The sequence below is a fragment of the Haliotis rufescens genome, unplaced genomic scaffold, assembly GCF_023055435.1.
Source record: "Haliotis rufescens isolate VD_foot unplaced genomic scaffold, xgHalRufe1.0.p SCAF_14, whole genome shotgun sequence".
Classification (NCBI taxonomy): domain Eukaryota; kingdom Metazoa; phylum Mollusca; class Gastropoda; order Lepetellida; family Haliotidae; genus Haliotis; species Haliotis rufescens.
Window position 1 is genome coordinate 6,757,849 of NW_025963824.1, and position 17,589 is coordinate 6,775,437.

General features: G+C 38.1%; 1 protein-coding gene across 1 annotated transcript; it reads left to right on the top strand.

Annotated features, from left to right (window-relative positions):
* Positions 1–3,884: 3,884 nt before the first annotated feature.
* Positions 3,885–4,649, top strand: LOC124112879 (CD209 antigen-like protein E). Its single transcript, XM_048395588.1, has 2 exons — positions 3,885–4,068; positions 4,423–4,649. The coding sequence occupies exons 1-2, from the start codon at positions 3,885–3,887 to the stop codon at positions 4,647–4,649; spliced, it is 411 nt and encodes a 136-aa protein (XP_048251545.1).
* The last annotated feature ends 12,940 nt before the right edge of the window (positions 4,650–17,589 follow it).

Sequence of the window (17,589 nt, forward strand, 5' to 3'; positions counted from 1 at the left end):
GGTCTCAAGATTAAGTATTCGGCTGGATGGCAGCTGTCATTTAATTACAAAACACACAGTCGTCTAGACGGCTCACATGTAAGTGCGCCGACATGTGCCTAAGATCATAAAATGGACAATCCTTGGTAACATCTAATTTATTGTTGTCCCACGCCAGAGCTGTGAATAATTCTGTTCATTGAACAATTGGAATTCAGGAAGTTATCAATAATTGTTTTACTTAACATAAGATAAGATAAGTTGTTTACCACATAATATTATGATTTCAGGACGTTCTACAGTCAAAACCATATATTTTAAAATCAATTTAATGACAGACTATGATTTCCAAGTCCCGATTAGCAAATCAATGAGGTATCAGTTTCAGTTACTTTATATATATATTTTTCATAACTATTCTCCAGTTAAAGTCCTATCCTCTTATCAAAAAATCTTTGAGAGTGATCATCATTAACGAAACTCATTCTCGTCAAAGAATACAGAACAAATGAAGAATCAGATGCATACATTTATTGCCATGCTTCATTCATCAAGAAGTAGATTTACATACATTTGTGAATAGCACTTAAACTGTGATAATGAATTTTACCATTGTCCATATTATATTATAAATATTTACCATAATATGGATTTCCGATTATATAAACGACTCCAACGTTGATATTTCAGACAAAAACAAAGTCAGCTGTCTTTTAACGTTCAGGGGAAAAGGGTTTGCTTTCACAATTGAACATTTGTTTTCACCAAAGGACAATCAAATCAAGCCGAAAACACGAAAAATACACATATATGGTTAGCGACCGTCATTATACAGCGAGGGGGGAAATTCGTCTGCTCTAACTGCCTTCACAAAAACATTCCAGCCCTCTATTACTGAGGCAGCTGTGACGTAGTAGCATTACATTCGCTGCGTTTGCAGCATATAAGATGTGTAATCTGTGCAGTGACTCAAGTAATATTACGGCTGAAATCTTACTAGCATGGTTGTTTTAAAAGAAAACTTACGGTTTAAAAACACAATTGTTCTTATATAATGTTTTTAGGTTTGGTTTATAAATACAAGAGAAGATTTTTTATGCATATAAAACTGGTCGAAAACAGCCGAACAATAGAAAAATAAAAATAGGAGTTGTGAATAGTGACAAATTTTAATTACATCCCCGTGTCAATAATTATTGATTGATTCCGTCAAACAACTGTCAAACCATTTATTGCCATATACGTACATGGACACAGGAAGTCGGCGCTGTCGGAGGCTCCAGGTAAATAAACATCGTGGTTTTATGACGGGAGATCAGACGAACCGTGAACCAGGGGCATGCGACGTAATTACACCTAAAGGCATGCGACGTAATTACACCTAAAGGTGGTAGAACCAGGGTATTGTCTCTTGGACTGGCTAATTGACCGTACGTATAATTGGTAAATATATTCGTTTTGACACCCGTGTTTCATGCGTATCCCGGCTCATAAGCAGAATACAGACAAATGAGGCCCCGTGATCAGCGGAGCGTGAACAACATGGATGCCGCCTTTCGGCCGTACGGAACAGTCAAGCTGCGATCTCGGAACTGAATCCAATTGCAAGCGGAGACAAGATTACTTCCCTTACCCAAACATGATCGTTGCTCAGAAATGTTCAAATCTATCTTCAGTAAATCATGAAATTAATGCGAGCATGACATTTATGCGAAAAATGCGATCGTCAGTCCCTCTGATTATTTTAATATGTTTCATTTCATCATGATAAAAAAGTTAGTCACTTATAAGGTTACCACGTTGAAAATGGAAACGATCGTTAACAAAAACAACAAAATGTATTCTCTCATCACTCAGCCTAACAGTGATATAACTGCAAATTAAACAATCAAGTACGCTAAAGTATTACACATGGTGGGTGGAGGACCAGGGGCACTTTGAGTTTGACAGGTGTCATCAACTGGTCAATTAAAACACATCTGTGACGTCATTCTATTGTTTGAACGCTCCATTATTTTTCAGGAATGGAGAGTTGCTTGTCAACTGTACATTATCTTGAAGCAGCATTTGAATTTTTCAAATATTTTCAACTACAGAATATTTTGTCAAAGTGTAAAAGTAGGGATGAGTTTTAAGTAGGGGAATATCCTCGTAACTCTCCATTCCTTAAAAATAATGGGCCTCGGCCCCTGCAGGGCCTCTGCTCCATTATTTTTAAGGAATGGAGAGTTACTCGGACATTCCCCTCCACGTAACATCACGGTTTGTATATTCACGTTGATTGGACAGTCTAGACTGGCGCCAACTAATCATGACGGCGTCTTCAGAACAGAACAGAACTTTATTTCTCCCAGGTTTAGGCTAACGTGGATAACGGAAAATTTTGTTTTAGTGAAATCATATTTGTAATTCAATCTAATATACTTTCCTTGATTGATTATATGGCTGCGGTCGTAGATCCGGATGTATCTAAATATGCTCAGTATATACACAGGGTTTATTGTTATACTATTAGGATCAATAGATACAATTGAGTATTTATACCCTTGATCATAAAGTTAGTCACTACTTTCACACTTTGATTTGTATGATTTGGGTTATGATTAAATTGACAAAATAAGAAATCATTCCGTGTATATGTGTATTATATATTGTACCCCAATACGTAATTAAATTGTGTATAAATAAGGACACTAGGTTAATTACTGTAATTGATTATTTGATAAACATATTCACATTTAGTTGCGTGATATGTCACAGAGGTAAAGCTAATTCATAACAACTAACTGTCCCATTTATTTGGCTTCTATCTTTTATATGAAACAAATGCTATAACATGGGGTGATAAACTTCATTGGCAATAGACGTAGCATATAATTGTCCGCATGAACAGTCTATTCTGTTCCAGATATGTTTATTCATTTTGTCAGCATTTAAATCGTTGCATTCCTGGCTCAATGATTCATTTGACGATATCTTGTTCCCTGTTTTGAATTACCGTCAGATAGTTCCAGAACAATTATAAAATTTCCAGCCCTATGTGTTGCGCATAATTCCGAGATAATTCGAAGTTCATATTCTTGTACGAACACTTATTAAAATTCATTTATACCTAGTACTATTATGTACATACGTATATTAGTTCAAATTATAATAATGAGGCCCTCTATATTCTCGAAACGGTCTTTGTTCTACGACAACCGTAAGTCGGTATGGGAAAACAAAATATTTGTTTAATTGTTCAAAGTTCATAGTCAATGTCATATGATTATACACAAGGAAGATAAGAAATTAAATATAAAGAGTAGCCACTTTAAATGACAGAAATTCTTTTAATTAAATTTGCTCATGATTTGGTCTTTTCGTGGTACATAGTGCCAAAATACTCTTAATTATTTACTTTCATGTCATTACTAATCTCACATAAGGTCAATAGTTGTACAACGTTTAACAGATATGATTATGACATGCTGTATCCAAATATTTCCAAACAAATCCAAACAAATCCAAGCTGGGAAATATGACCTTGCCAAATATTGGAATGGTCATATTTCCAACTGGAATGGTGGTATTTCCAAGTTTTGGATTTTTTGGAATGGATGATATTTTGTCCAGTGAAAATGTTTGTTTGGTTGTTGTTTAACGCCGCACTCAGCAATATTCCAGCTATATGACGGCGATCTGTAAATAATCGAGTCTGGACAGACATTCCATTGATTGACATCATCAGCATCGATCCACGCATTTGGGATACGATGACATGCATGAACCAAGTCAGCAGGCCTGACCACCCTATCCCGTTAGTCGCCTCTTACGACAAGCATAGTCACCTTTTCAGTGGTAGTGCCATGCATATAATGTACACGTGTATGTATGTCTGTATTTCATCTCCATTGTGGACAGGTATGCCTAAAGGTTACCACCGCATGCAGGTTGGTCAGATCGTGACTTATATCAAGAATCATCCCAAGGACAGAGGCTGGCATGACGCCCTTCGTGCTTGTCAGTCCGAGGGTGCATCGCTGGTAAAGATGGATTCAAGTAAGAAACAAAAGCTGGTGGACAGAAAGTTTCCACACTTTGGGAGAGGTAAGTCAAGAAACAAACATGATTCCTCACAGACACCTGAATATTCGTGGTTGATACTTTCTTTGCCACGTTTGGCAGTTAGAAGGTCAAGCTTTGTAATGGTCTGATCATGCATTCAATTAACATTTTTGTGACTTGTCAAGACTTCACGTACACCTCGTCTCCTCAGTAACTAAATATATATGTGAAGTTAATAGGCGATACCAGATAGGAACAGTGGGACTCACTCACTCACTCACTCACTCACTCACTCACTCACTCACTCACTCACTCACTCACTCACTCACTCACTCACTCATGTATAAATATACTACACTGTTGAGTAGTGTTTTGTTGTCACCTTCTTCTTTGCAGTCTACATGTGGATTGGTCTGAACGATGTTTTCCAGAATGATACTTTCTACTGGACAGATGGAGAACGTCTCACCAACATTGAAGCTTGGATTCCTGGTGAACCATCACTTGTGGCTGGTGGGATGGATGAGGACTGTGTAGAATCAAGACATGGCCACAAATATATGAATGACATCCCATGCCATCTCTTAAGGAGTTACCTCTGTGAAACTGATCCATTGAAATGACATTTAAAGCTCTCATTTCCTGAATTCTGTACATGAATGACATCCCATGCCATCTCTTAAGGAGTTACCTCTGTGAAACTGATCCATTGAAATGACATTTAAAGCTCTCATTTCCTGAATTCTGTACATGAATGACATCCCATGCCATCTCTTAAGGAGTTACCTCTGTGAAACTGATCCATTGAAATGACATTTAAAGCTCTCATTTCCTGAATTCTGTACATGAATGACATCCCATGCCATCTCTTAAGGAGTTACCTCTGTGAAACTGATCCATTGAAATGACATTTAAAGCTCTCATTTCCTGAATTCTGTACATGAATGACATCCCATGCCATCTCTTAAGGAGTTACCTCTGTGAAACTGATCCATTGAAATGACATTTAAAGCTCTCATTTCCTGAATTCTGTACATGAATGACATCCCATGCCATCTCTTAAGGAGTTACCTCTGTGAAACTGATCCATTGAAATGACATTTAAAGCTCTCATTTCCTGAATTCTGTACATGAATGACATCCCATGCCATCTCTTAAGGGGTTACCTCTGTGAAACTGATCCATTGAAATGACATTTAAAGCTCTCATTTCCTGAATTCTGTACATGAATGACATCCCATGCCATCTCTTAAGGGGTTACCTCTGTGAAACTGATCCATTGAAATGACATTTAAAGCTCTCATTTCCTGAATTCTATACATGAATGACATCCCATGCCATCTCTTAAGGGGTTACCTCTGTGAAATTGATCCATTAAAATGACATTTAAAGCACTCATTTCCTGAATTCTGTGATTTGGGATGATGACAGATGAATCACTGTACTGCATGTACATGTACGAGGGGCGTTCAATAAGTTTTGCAACTTCAATATAAGACCAAGTCGCAGAAAATCTTTTGCACTTTTATTTTTCAATATAATCTCCATTCACCTCAAAACACTTATTCCATTTGTCCTTCAAGCTTTTAATACCACTTTTATAGAAATCCGCAGATTGGACCTCTAACCACGCCTCTGTGGCAGCCTTTATGTCCTCGTCATCCTTGAAGCGTCTTCCACGTAGGGCAGAATTCATTTGCCGGAACAGGAAATAGTCACTGGGGGCTAAGTCTGGGCTGTAGGGTGGGTGATTTAACTCTACAGCCCAGACTTAGCCCCAAGTAACTAGTTAGTTATGGGAGTCGTGGAGGGTTATTAAATATTCTGTCCAACGTGTATAACGTTTACTGTATCAAGTGACTTAGTTGTGAACGTGTTTCTATTGTCTGCATTTATATTTTTGTCATGTTATTTGACTTATTGTATGTATTTTCACTGGCAATATTTTGATGTTTCAATGTTAAGAGTAGCTAAGAGTCGGCAGCTAAATGCATTTATTTAAAGGCAACCAGTCTGTGGCCGAATATGTCGAGAATACAATACTCAAAACGTAAAATTATCTCTGTAGCTACAAACATACAGACTTGTCAATCTCTTTTGAATATATTACTATATAAATCCATCCGCAATATCGTGAAGCGCCTGTCGATTTTGTACTTTATGTTGTAGAATACTCGATAAAGATACAGGTATTTCAGCTGCAGTCACATTTAAGAGAATTACAATGCTGCAAATTACCAGCATAAAATTTATAAACACATTCTCACGTTATATGTAAATTTGTAAAAGTAGAAATTTTGATTTTTGTTAAAATGATTAAGTATCATTATCTGGAAGTATTTGAATAAGCATCTGCAGTTATCTTGTTTTACCTAAGTTGCTACGGTTCAGCTGGTAATAGTTGTTATGTTCTCATGGTAACGTTTTCTTCAGTGATCATTCAAAGTACTTGTACTTTTAAATTCAAATTATCATGTTTGTAAGGAAGAGGTGAGGTGAAATGGGGTTTACGTGGCGTCCAAGATTATTGCACTTATATAGCGATGTGCATGCACGTGTGTGTGTGTGTGTGTGTGGCTGCTTGTACTAGTCCGGACTGATGCCGATTTATAATGCTAGCCCACTGAGATACAATGCCGCAGTTTAACATGAATACCCCACTCAGACACAGTATACTGACTCCGAGCCGACCAGTCCTTGTTTTAGCCCCTTAATGCCGAGCGCCAGACAGGGTAACAACAAGTACCATCTTTTAACATCTTTTGGTATGATCGAACCCCGGACCTTCCGCTCTCTGGGCGGACGCTCTACCACTAGACCACGGAGGCGGTCTTGTAAGGAAGAGAATATGTGGATGTCATATGTGGATGTGTGATATTCTCTTCCGTAGGTGTATCACTTCTAAATGCCTTTCAAAGACCTTATATAAAAAAGTTCAATGTAAAAATTGATCTGTTCTTGAGTAGGCTTCTCTAAATACAGCTTCTGTGCTATCTTAAAATAAAGTCCGTCCATGATTATTATTATTATTATTATTATTATTATTATTATTATTATTATTATTATTATTATTATCCATACCGTTCGAGCACCATGTCATCGGTATGTTTGATGTATTCATTCACAATTCTCAATGCCACAAGCCTTGTTGGTTTGAACCTGCTTGACCGCTTGTTTGTAAGTTTAAGAATGTTCGGAATGAAGTATTAAGTGAACGTATTTTACTATACTCTAATATTTACTTCATTGATCAAGTGAGTGAGTTATGTTAAACGGGGCTTAATGTGGGAGGAAAACCCGAAGTGATGCAGGCCTTAGACGTTTACCACTCCGGTGGCCCAGTCGTCTAAGGCGCCGGCGATTCGCTGTGCAGAGTTGCGTCCCTTGGGCACGCCAGAAACCTATGAGTGTAGGTTCGAATCTCGGTTCGCCCCGATTATGTTTCTAGGTTTGTCAGCACCATACCCGTGCTCGTGGGTTTCACCGAGGTGGTAAAGATCTGACACCTGCATCACTTTGGGCTTTCCTCCCACATTAAGCTGACACGCCGTGATATAACTGGAATACTGTTAAAGGGGCGTTAAACCCAACTCACTCACTCACTGCTATATGGTTAAATGTAGTGAAACCGGCAGGGACAGATCTGGGCAGATACAGGAGGCAACTCCACACATTGGAAACTGTGGTCTGGATCTGACATTGATCTATGCTTAAAATTGGGGGTTAGACATTTAGTCAAACAGTAGGCATCACCATGAGCACCAATTGTGCTCCCCTTCTTGCTGATTTTCTGTTATGACTGGCAAAGTCAAAATAAGTGAATTTGGCCAAGATATTGTACTTCAGCTTCAGGTATATCGATGATCCGATATCGTTCAATAACATTCATATTGCCAAATCCCCTCCACTGATTTACCCACCTGAACTAGATATAAAGGAGACAAGTGATACCGCCTCATCTGTTCCTGTTTAGATCTAGGCGTAAAGATTTAGGATGACAAACAACACTCCACAAGATTTGACAAGAGGGATGACTTCAACTTTCCAATGTTCAACTTGTCAGGCAATATTGTAACAGATCAAGCTTTTGGTGTCTCTATTTGACAACTTTTGAGATCCATGCTCTTTCTTCCAAGAGCGCCATGCGACTCTTGCTCAGAAGTTGTTTAAACGACACAATTTGACGTTCATACATTTACACACCATATTCCAGAAATGACATAAACACTTACGAACTGTTGACAAGAACGACACAATTTGACGTTTATACAGTTTACACACCGTATTCCAGAAATGACGTAAACACTTACGAACTGCTTACAAGAACGACACAATCTGACGTTCATACAGTTTACACACCGTATTCCAGAAATGACAGAAACACTTACGAACTGCTAACAAGAACGACACAATTTGACGTTTATACATTTTACACACCGTATTCCAGAAATGACGTTAACACCTACGAACTTCTTACAAGAACAACACAATTTGACGTTCATACATTTTACACACCGTATTCCAGAAATGATGTAATTACTTATGAACTGCTGACAAGAACGACACAATTTGACGTTCATACAGTTTACACAACGTATACCAGAAATGACGTAAACACTTACGAACTGCTTACAAGAGCGACACAATTTGACGTTCATACATTTACACACCATATTCCAGAAATGACATAAACACTTACGAACTGCTGACAATAACGACACAATTTGACGTTCATACATTTACACACCATATTCCGGAAATGACGTAAACACTTACGAACTGCTGACAAGAACGACACAATTTGACGTTTATACATTTTACACACCGTATTCCAGAAATGACGTAAACACTTACGAACTGCTAACAAGAACGACACAATTTGACGTTTATACATTTTACACACCGTATTCCAGAAATGACTTTAACACCTACGAACTTCTTACAAGAACAACACAATTTGACGTTCATACAGTTTACACACCGTATTCCAGAAATGACGAAAACACTTACGAACTGCTGACAAGAGCGACACAATTTGACGTTCATACAGTTTACACACCGTATTCCAGAAATGACGAAAACACTTACGAACTGCTGACAAGAGCGACACAATTTGACGTTCATACATTTACACACCGTATTCCAGAAATGACGTAAACACTTAGGAATTGCTTACAAGAACGACACAATTTGACGTTCATACATTTTACACACCATAATCCAGAAATGATGGAAACACTAACGAACTGCTGACAAGAACGACACAATTTGACGTTCATACAGTTTACACACCGTATTCCAGAAATAACGTAAACGCTAACGAACTGCTGACAAGAACGACACAATTTGACGTTCATACATTTTACACACCGTATTCCAGAAATAACGTAAACGCTAACGAACTGCTGACAAATTACAGGGGGAACGAATACATTCAGAAGCGTTGGTTCTGATCATTTAGATCCTTTATTCTTGAACTCAGCGTTTTAGCCTACTTTGAGAAAGATGCAAGTCCTAACGTCTCATCCATGCTTCATAATGATTTGAGAAGAACTCACACGGGACTACTCAAACCTTATGTGTTATGATTGCACAGAAGCACAATAAGAACGAATTAATAAAACATAATTACAATAGTTGATGCAACATGGAAGAACTAAGGTCTCATCCATGCTTCATAACGATTTGAGAAGAACTCAAACGGGCCCACTCAAACCCTATGTGTTATGATTGCACAGAAGCACAATAAGAACGAATTAATATATCATGACTACAATAGTTTAAGATATTCTCAATGATTTAGTTATTAATTTATCCATTGATGTGTGAACACAAAAAGAAGGAAGAAAATTGCTGGATGTTATTTTCTAACCTCTAATTTTGAATACACGTCTCATTGTATATTCTCTCGTCATTTTTGCTCTTGAGGTATTTTTGTTTGGCATGTTAATGAATATATATACTCACACGCAAAACAAACGCAAGTGGTTTTAAGCAAATCGGTAACAAACACGGAACCATAAATTGATACCAGTTTTAGCATGTAGTGAAGCCTCATTAAAACGCAACATAATAAACGAATCGCCAAAACGCACCATTTCAATGAATATGTGGGTATCATGCACCCATTTCTCGGGAAATCAAAAATGCACGAACTGTCACGAATTGTAGTTGGTATAAAACTGTGGCCGATTCTTGGACTTACCACGCCTTGGTCAACAATGCCACGCCTAACTCAAATTCAGAGAAACAAGGCTATCGGACGTTTGGAAGCTGGAGAGTCTGTCCAAGATGTTGCCCGTCATTTCAACGTTAACACAAGCACAATTTACAGTCTCCTGCATCGATACAATGCTACACAGACCACAGATGGCCTTCCTCGGAGCGGTCGTCCTAGGGTCACCACACCTCGACAAGATCGGCAGATTACCCGTCAACAACAGCGACATCCGTTCCTAACTGCAAGTGAAAGTGCTCGACAGACCATAGGAACACATAATCGACACATTAGCCGGGACACTGTGATCCGGCGTATCCGTTCCAACAACCTCAGATGTCGCCGACCAGAACGTAGTCCTGTTCTCCAACCACGGCATCGACAGGCACGACTTCAGTGGGCACAGGGTCATCGTAATTGGCGTCATCGTGAGTGGAAGCTTTTCATCTTCTCTGATGAAAGTCGCTTTTGTGTCTCCCATGCAGACGGAAGAGTCAGAATTAATATGGCCAGGGATTGGACTTAATGTGAGGCTTAGACCTATGTGCTTTCTGAATGTTGGTCAAGGTCGGGGACACGGCGTCACTGCTCAGCGGTATATCGGCCAAGTGATCAGACCCCACGTTGTTCCATTTTTTGCACAACATCAACAACACATTTTCTAGCAGCTACCATGGCCTTTCTGCAAACCTACCTTGGCCAGCCCTCAGCCCTGATCTGAACCCCATCGGACACTTGTGGGATGAGGTTCAAAGGCGTCTGCACAATGTGTGCCCAGTCCCTGCAACTGCCGATGAACTACGCACAGCTGCTCTGGATGTGTGCAGGAGGATCCCTAGGCCTTCAAAAATCGCCTGATCCACTCAATGTACAGGAGATGACCCGATGACCAGGTATTGACCCGAAACTGAAGAAAAACAATTATGTCATCTGCCTTTCAGTTCACTAAACTTCTTCAGTCAAATGTTTGACCATCTCGCCCTATTAGTATTTCTTGTCGTCACTGTTGAAAATAAAAAAGATGAATACTGCATACTCGACTTGCGTTTCTCTTGCGTGTGAGTATATAATAGTGATAAATATCATATCAAACACAAGATGTATTCAGTTTCACTGTCCTTCAGTATAAAGTACATGTAATATTCAAAACTATTATCAAAACAACCGCACACAAATAATTTACATTACACTAAGGGGCAAAGGGAGTCTTCCTGTACACTTCCTACACCTTGTACCTAATCGCAAACAACAAACGGGTTACCCCCCTTGGTCATGTAGCATAAGATCAAAACATGACAAATACAAGCAATTATAAACTTCACATCTATATTGTGAGGATGACGTATTAAAGATAATAAACAGTTTACAAAATTCTACTCATAACAATGATATTCCAACAAAGATAATGTAATCCAAGATGATGCCACGTTCATATTATTTTATAGTCTCTTCGTGAGGCTTACATTCATTACAAATTCACGACATTTTTTTCTGATCTGAAAGGGATGATCTTGGAAAATTTTGTTCACAACTGGTAGAAGTGGAGGTCTGGTTCTAACGCTATCAAATAGAGGACAATATCTTACGTCAGTCTATACCTGATACACAACGACTGGAATGTAACGTGCTTTAACTGAAGAACAATTACCAAGTGTCCCCCTAACAAAGGACAATATCACATTTCTGCCTGTTATTTTAACCTATATAATGACTATATGTACAGAGTCATTTTTCTGTCTATAATTGAATAACAAAGAGTATTTATACAATGTCATATTTCTGTCTTTTACTGAATCACAAAGATTGTATATAGAATGTCATATTTCTGTCACCAATTAAATCACAAAAGTGTTTATACAAATTTCACATTTCCTTTTTTCTGATCTACAATGACCGTGTATATATACTCAACAACAACAAAAAATTCCTGTGATACCAATATTTTAGTGTATTTTTCAAACAAGTAAAGTTTGGTTTTCAAAATTATAGTACATGTATGGAAGCAAGTCATAAAAAAGGCAACTGCTACAGAAAAGCATGCATTCCATGCAAAAGTTGACTTTTATGCAAGCCCCATGCATTTTACTACCCACGAGTGTAAAAATAACATGTGCGTCAACGGGATTCCATATGCATTGTTAAGCATCGTGTTGACAACAACCACTCAGAAAAACAACAAAATTACGCAATTATTCAACATTACGAAATGCCACGCCAGTCCGAAAATTAGCGTCTGCGAGTCATTGGTATGCTTGAAGCAGGATCAAGTCAACGTGATGTTGCAAGACAGTTTAACGTCCAAAAACACCATTTGGTGATTATGGCAACGTTGGCAACAGACGAATACAGTCAGAGACCATCCTCCGAGTGGCAGGCCACGCGTAACCAATAATCGACAAGACAACTGGATTCGAACAACACAGCTACGAAATCGATTCCAGCCAGCAACAGTGACCGCAAGAAGCATCCCTTGCCTTCGACGAATATCTTCATAAACCGTACGTCGGCGCCTCAGATGTGCAGGGATTGTCGCCAGAAGACCCGCCAGACGTCCCATTTTGACAGGAAACCACGTTCAAGCATTTCTGCAGTGGTGCAGACAGCATCTACGCTGGACACCCATGCAGTGGGAACAAGTTCTATTCACTGACGAGTCTCGTTTTCACCTCAGCCACAGCCATGGACGGATTCGAGTGTTCCGACGTCGAGGTGAACGTTACATCAATCATTGTGTCATGGAAGACGATCGGTTAGGGGGCGGCAGCGTTATGGTATGAGATGGGATTACAGCAAGACAGAGGGCCCGTTTGATACAAGTAGAGGGAAATCTCAATGGACAGCGCTACCGCGACGACCGTGTTGTTCTACCGATTTTGCGTCGCCATGGCCCAGGCATTACCTTTCAACATGACAACGCCCGGCCTCATATTGCTCGACTTGTTCAGGGTTCTCTTCAACAAAACCACGTGAATGTCATCCCTCTGGCCGGCTCGCTCCCCTGATCTCTCACCAATCGAGCACATGATTGAGATGGATAGGCGCCTTCAACGTCAACCACGTGTTCCACAGACACTCCAGGAACTACGAAACATGATCCAGCAGATATGGACAGATATCCCAAAGGACTGTGTGCGACGCCTGGTCCATTCCATGAGACGAAGATGTGTTCCTTGCATCGCAACCAGAGGTGGACACACACGCTATTGATTTGTAAATTGACATTTTGACATGTTCATTTTTTTTATGAAAGGCATTTTCTGAAGTCAGTATGGCAAATTAAACCATTTGAACCACTTAAACCGCTTACATGAGTCTTTTATCTGTTGCAAACCGAAATTGTTTCAGATTTGGTGAAAAACATAACTTTGCATTAAATCACAGGGACTTTTGTTGTTCAGTATATCATAGGGCTGGGAAAGGAGTGTCATGGAAAAATGTTACATGTATTTGGCAAAAAATTACACAGTCTGAAGGCCAATTTCACCGGCCCTCCTCCCCTGTAATAAATGTCCACTCACTTACGGCAATGCTGAGGTGGAGTGTACACAACATGCTCAGTGCAACCGCTGATATTATTTTTGTGAAAGGGGGATACAAGGACCGGACAAATATTCCGCGAAACAATTTACACGTTTGGTAGTCATCTTAGTTTTCACCAAATGAATTAGTTTTTTGTTGTAATACGTTTACCAGTTCTACTTATACAATTTCAAAATTATTAATATGCTTCTGAAAAGGGGAGCGTTATGCACCCAATTTTCTCAAACATTTGCTGGGATCATGAAAAAGGTTATTGTTGGTGTTTGGATCTGAGTTGGGTTTGATGGATGTATGAATACATATCTGTTTGTTCAGACAGAACAACAGAGCTATGTTTTGTACGTAATAGGCATCTCCAGTATATAATGGTACACGGGGTATATAGTGGAGGGTATTCGTCAGGTATATATTCTGTACACTAGTAAGAAAGACAGATGGGGATATTTGATGCTGGATATATCAAATGCAGAATTCAGAATGATATATGAGGAAGGGCTTTTACCTGATTAAAATTATACTTTCCATTCGGACAGAATTGGTACCGGAGTTTATTCATCTCATTTTCCTTATGACAGTGATGACGTTTTTGGTGTTTTTTTTGTTGGTTTTGATTTGTTGTTTTACTTGGTTTGTTTGGTTTGTTTGGTTGTTGTTGTTTTTGCTGTTTTTTGTTTGCACCATGCAAAGAAAGTATATTCATCTCATTTTCCTCATGACAGGGATGACGTTTGTTTGTTTTTTTGGGGGGGGGGTTGTGTGTTTTTTTGTTTTTGCTGTGTTTTTTTGTTTGTTGTGTTGTTTGTTTGTTTTGGTTTGTTTTGTTGTTGTTGTTTTTGGTTTTTTTCTTTTATTGTTTTTAGAAAGACACACCTGTTACATAAATGGGCTTCCGCCCAGGGTAGCAGAAAGCCCATGACATAAAGCACAACTTATCAGTACATCTTACTTTGTTGTTGTTTTTATACAGAAAATAACATACTTCTCACTCACACATTCACTCTTGTTTATATATCATATTGCAGTTTAGGAAAGTACATGGTCTCAAACATTAAAATCTTAAGTACAAAACTAAAATTAAATTGAAAGCTGCTCCTCATTTTCGAAAAGTTGATGATACAGCATCCAAGCACCATAGAATTTCTGTTGATTACCTGTCTTGAAAGCAATATCTTTTTCAATGTTGTATCGTGAAAAAGCTTCCTTTTTATAAACATGAAAATAAGAGTTTGTATTTTGGAATTTGCATCTATAAATATAGTATTTTGCAATTAGTAAAAGTAAATCAAACACTTTATCTGTTTTTATGTTCTCTTTAACTCTGCACAATTCTGCACAAAATGTCATATTATAAACATGAAAGCACTGGTCGATCCACAATGACACTTCATCCCAAAATTGTTTTATTACATCACATTCCCAAAACAAGTGAGTAATTGTTTCCTTTTCATTGTGACAGAAGGAGCACAAATCATTCTGAGCATAATTGAGTAAATACAGAAAAGTATTAGTGGTGAGAATTCTGTGGGTAATTTTGTATTGAAACCATCGCAGTTTGACATCCTGTGTTGTACTGAACATTTTATTATAAATATTGTTCCAATTTAAGTTTTCAAATTGTAATTCCCACTTTTCCTGCCCTTTAGTTTTTACTTCTGTAGAAACCAATGAAAAATAAATATGTTTTGAACCGGACTTGGAACTACAAATAGTTTTTACCACACAGCGCTGATCCTCCACAGAATCTGTTGGAACTCTAACTAAATTTAGAGCTCCAAGGTATTGTTTAACGCTGCTAACAACACCATAAAACTCCAAATAGGATGAACAAATACCATACATATCCTTAAATTCCTCATATGACAGAAACTCCTTATTGGCCTTGACCAAGTCTATAATTTGGGAGATGCCCTTCTAAAACCAGCATTTCAAGAAAAATGATTTCCTATTAATTTTAATATTAGGGTTATAAAAAATTGGTTCAGTTAAAAAACTACTGAAAGATTCTGGCTTGATTTTCTTATCAAGCACTATAAATGACTGAAAACAACTTTTCCAAAACTCATTACTTATCAAAGATAATTTTCTTTCAAAAAACGTCACACCAAACTCACCAAGTTTACACAAATAAGGATATGTAGATTTAAATAGGTGCTTCCATTTTGGATCACCTGAGGACACAAGTCTCCTTATCCATGTGGCCTTAAGAGATGTTACATATGAAAAGATATTCACCATACCTAAGCCCCCTTGCTTAACAGGTTGACAAACTTTAATCCTCTTTACTTTGTCTCGTTTATCACTCCAAAGAAATTTAAAAAGCATAGCATTTAAAGTAACAAGAAAATCATTTGGGGGATCAGGCAGTGATAACAATAGATAATTGAGTTTTGAAATCAACAAGGATTTAATGATTGCCACCCTACCAATTGGTGTAACTATCCGTTTCATCCACCTATTCATAATCTGTTTTAACTCAAATAATTTGTCTTTAAAGTTCAACTGAACCATTTTTTTCAGATTTGTGCAAAATTTGACTCCCAAAATTCTAAACTCTTCTGGATTCCAACCAACAGGCAAATCATCTTTGAACTTTTCCTTACAACCTCTCTTGGAGCCAAGCCAGATAACTTGAGTTTTATTATAGTTAATCTTAAGACCAGATATTTTGGCAAAACAATCAAGAGAGTTAATACATGATACAAAGGAGGACTGACTACCATCAAGTAATATTTCCATATCATCAGCATACTGACTAAGAAGTCTCTATTAGAGCGGATCATATTGGCTAGTATTTCTGCACAGAGAATAAATATATACGGTGACAATGGGTCACCCTGTCGGCAACCGTGTCTAATATTAAACCAAGATGACAACTGACCATTGATGGACATACAGCTTTTTATATCATTGTAAAATACCGATATATATTTCCTTAAATTTTCACCAAATCCCCAAAAGGATAAAGATTTGTCTATAAATGACCAAGCAATGGAATCAAATGCCTTCTCAAAGTCTATAAGAAGAAGCATACCAGGAATGTTTGATTTTTCTGTACATGAGATGGCATCATAGATTAAGCGAATATTGTCACCAATGTAGCGACCTGTCATAAAGCCAGTCTGATCTTCATTAATGATAAATGGCAATCTTGACTTGATTCTATTTGCTATGCATGAAGATGCCAGCTTATATGAAACATTCAATAGTGATATGGGCCTCCAGTTAGTTATGAAGCGTTTAGGCTTGTCCCCCTTTGGAATACAGACAATAACCCCTTGTTTCTGGGTAACAGAGAGTTCACCAGAAATTAAACCACAATTCAATGAACGCAATAAAAATTGTCCAATATCTTTCCAAAAGAATTTATAAAATTCAGTGGGAAAGCCATCTGAGCCTGGGCTTTTGTTATTTTGCATATTTTTCAAAGCTTTTGCCAGCTCATCAAGAGTTAATAGATCTTCCATCTCGTCCACATCACATTTATTTAAAAAGGGGAGAGAATCTCTGTCCAACAGGGTATTCAAATCACAATCTTGCACCATGTGTTCTTTGCTACTGTATAAATTCTCATAGAAATTGGCAGCTTCAGCAATAATGTCACTTGAATTTAGCAATGTGGTGCCATCGTTTAACTCCAAATGAGTCATAGACTTGCTGACAAAATTCCTGTTCTCAAGGTTACAGAAATAGCTGCTAACTCTTTCACCATCCATAATCCACTTAGTTCTAGATCTTATGGCAATTCCAGCCATCTTGTGTTTCCTAATTTCCTCCAATTCTTTTCTTTTATCTTCCAAGTCATCAAA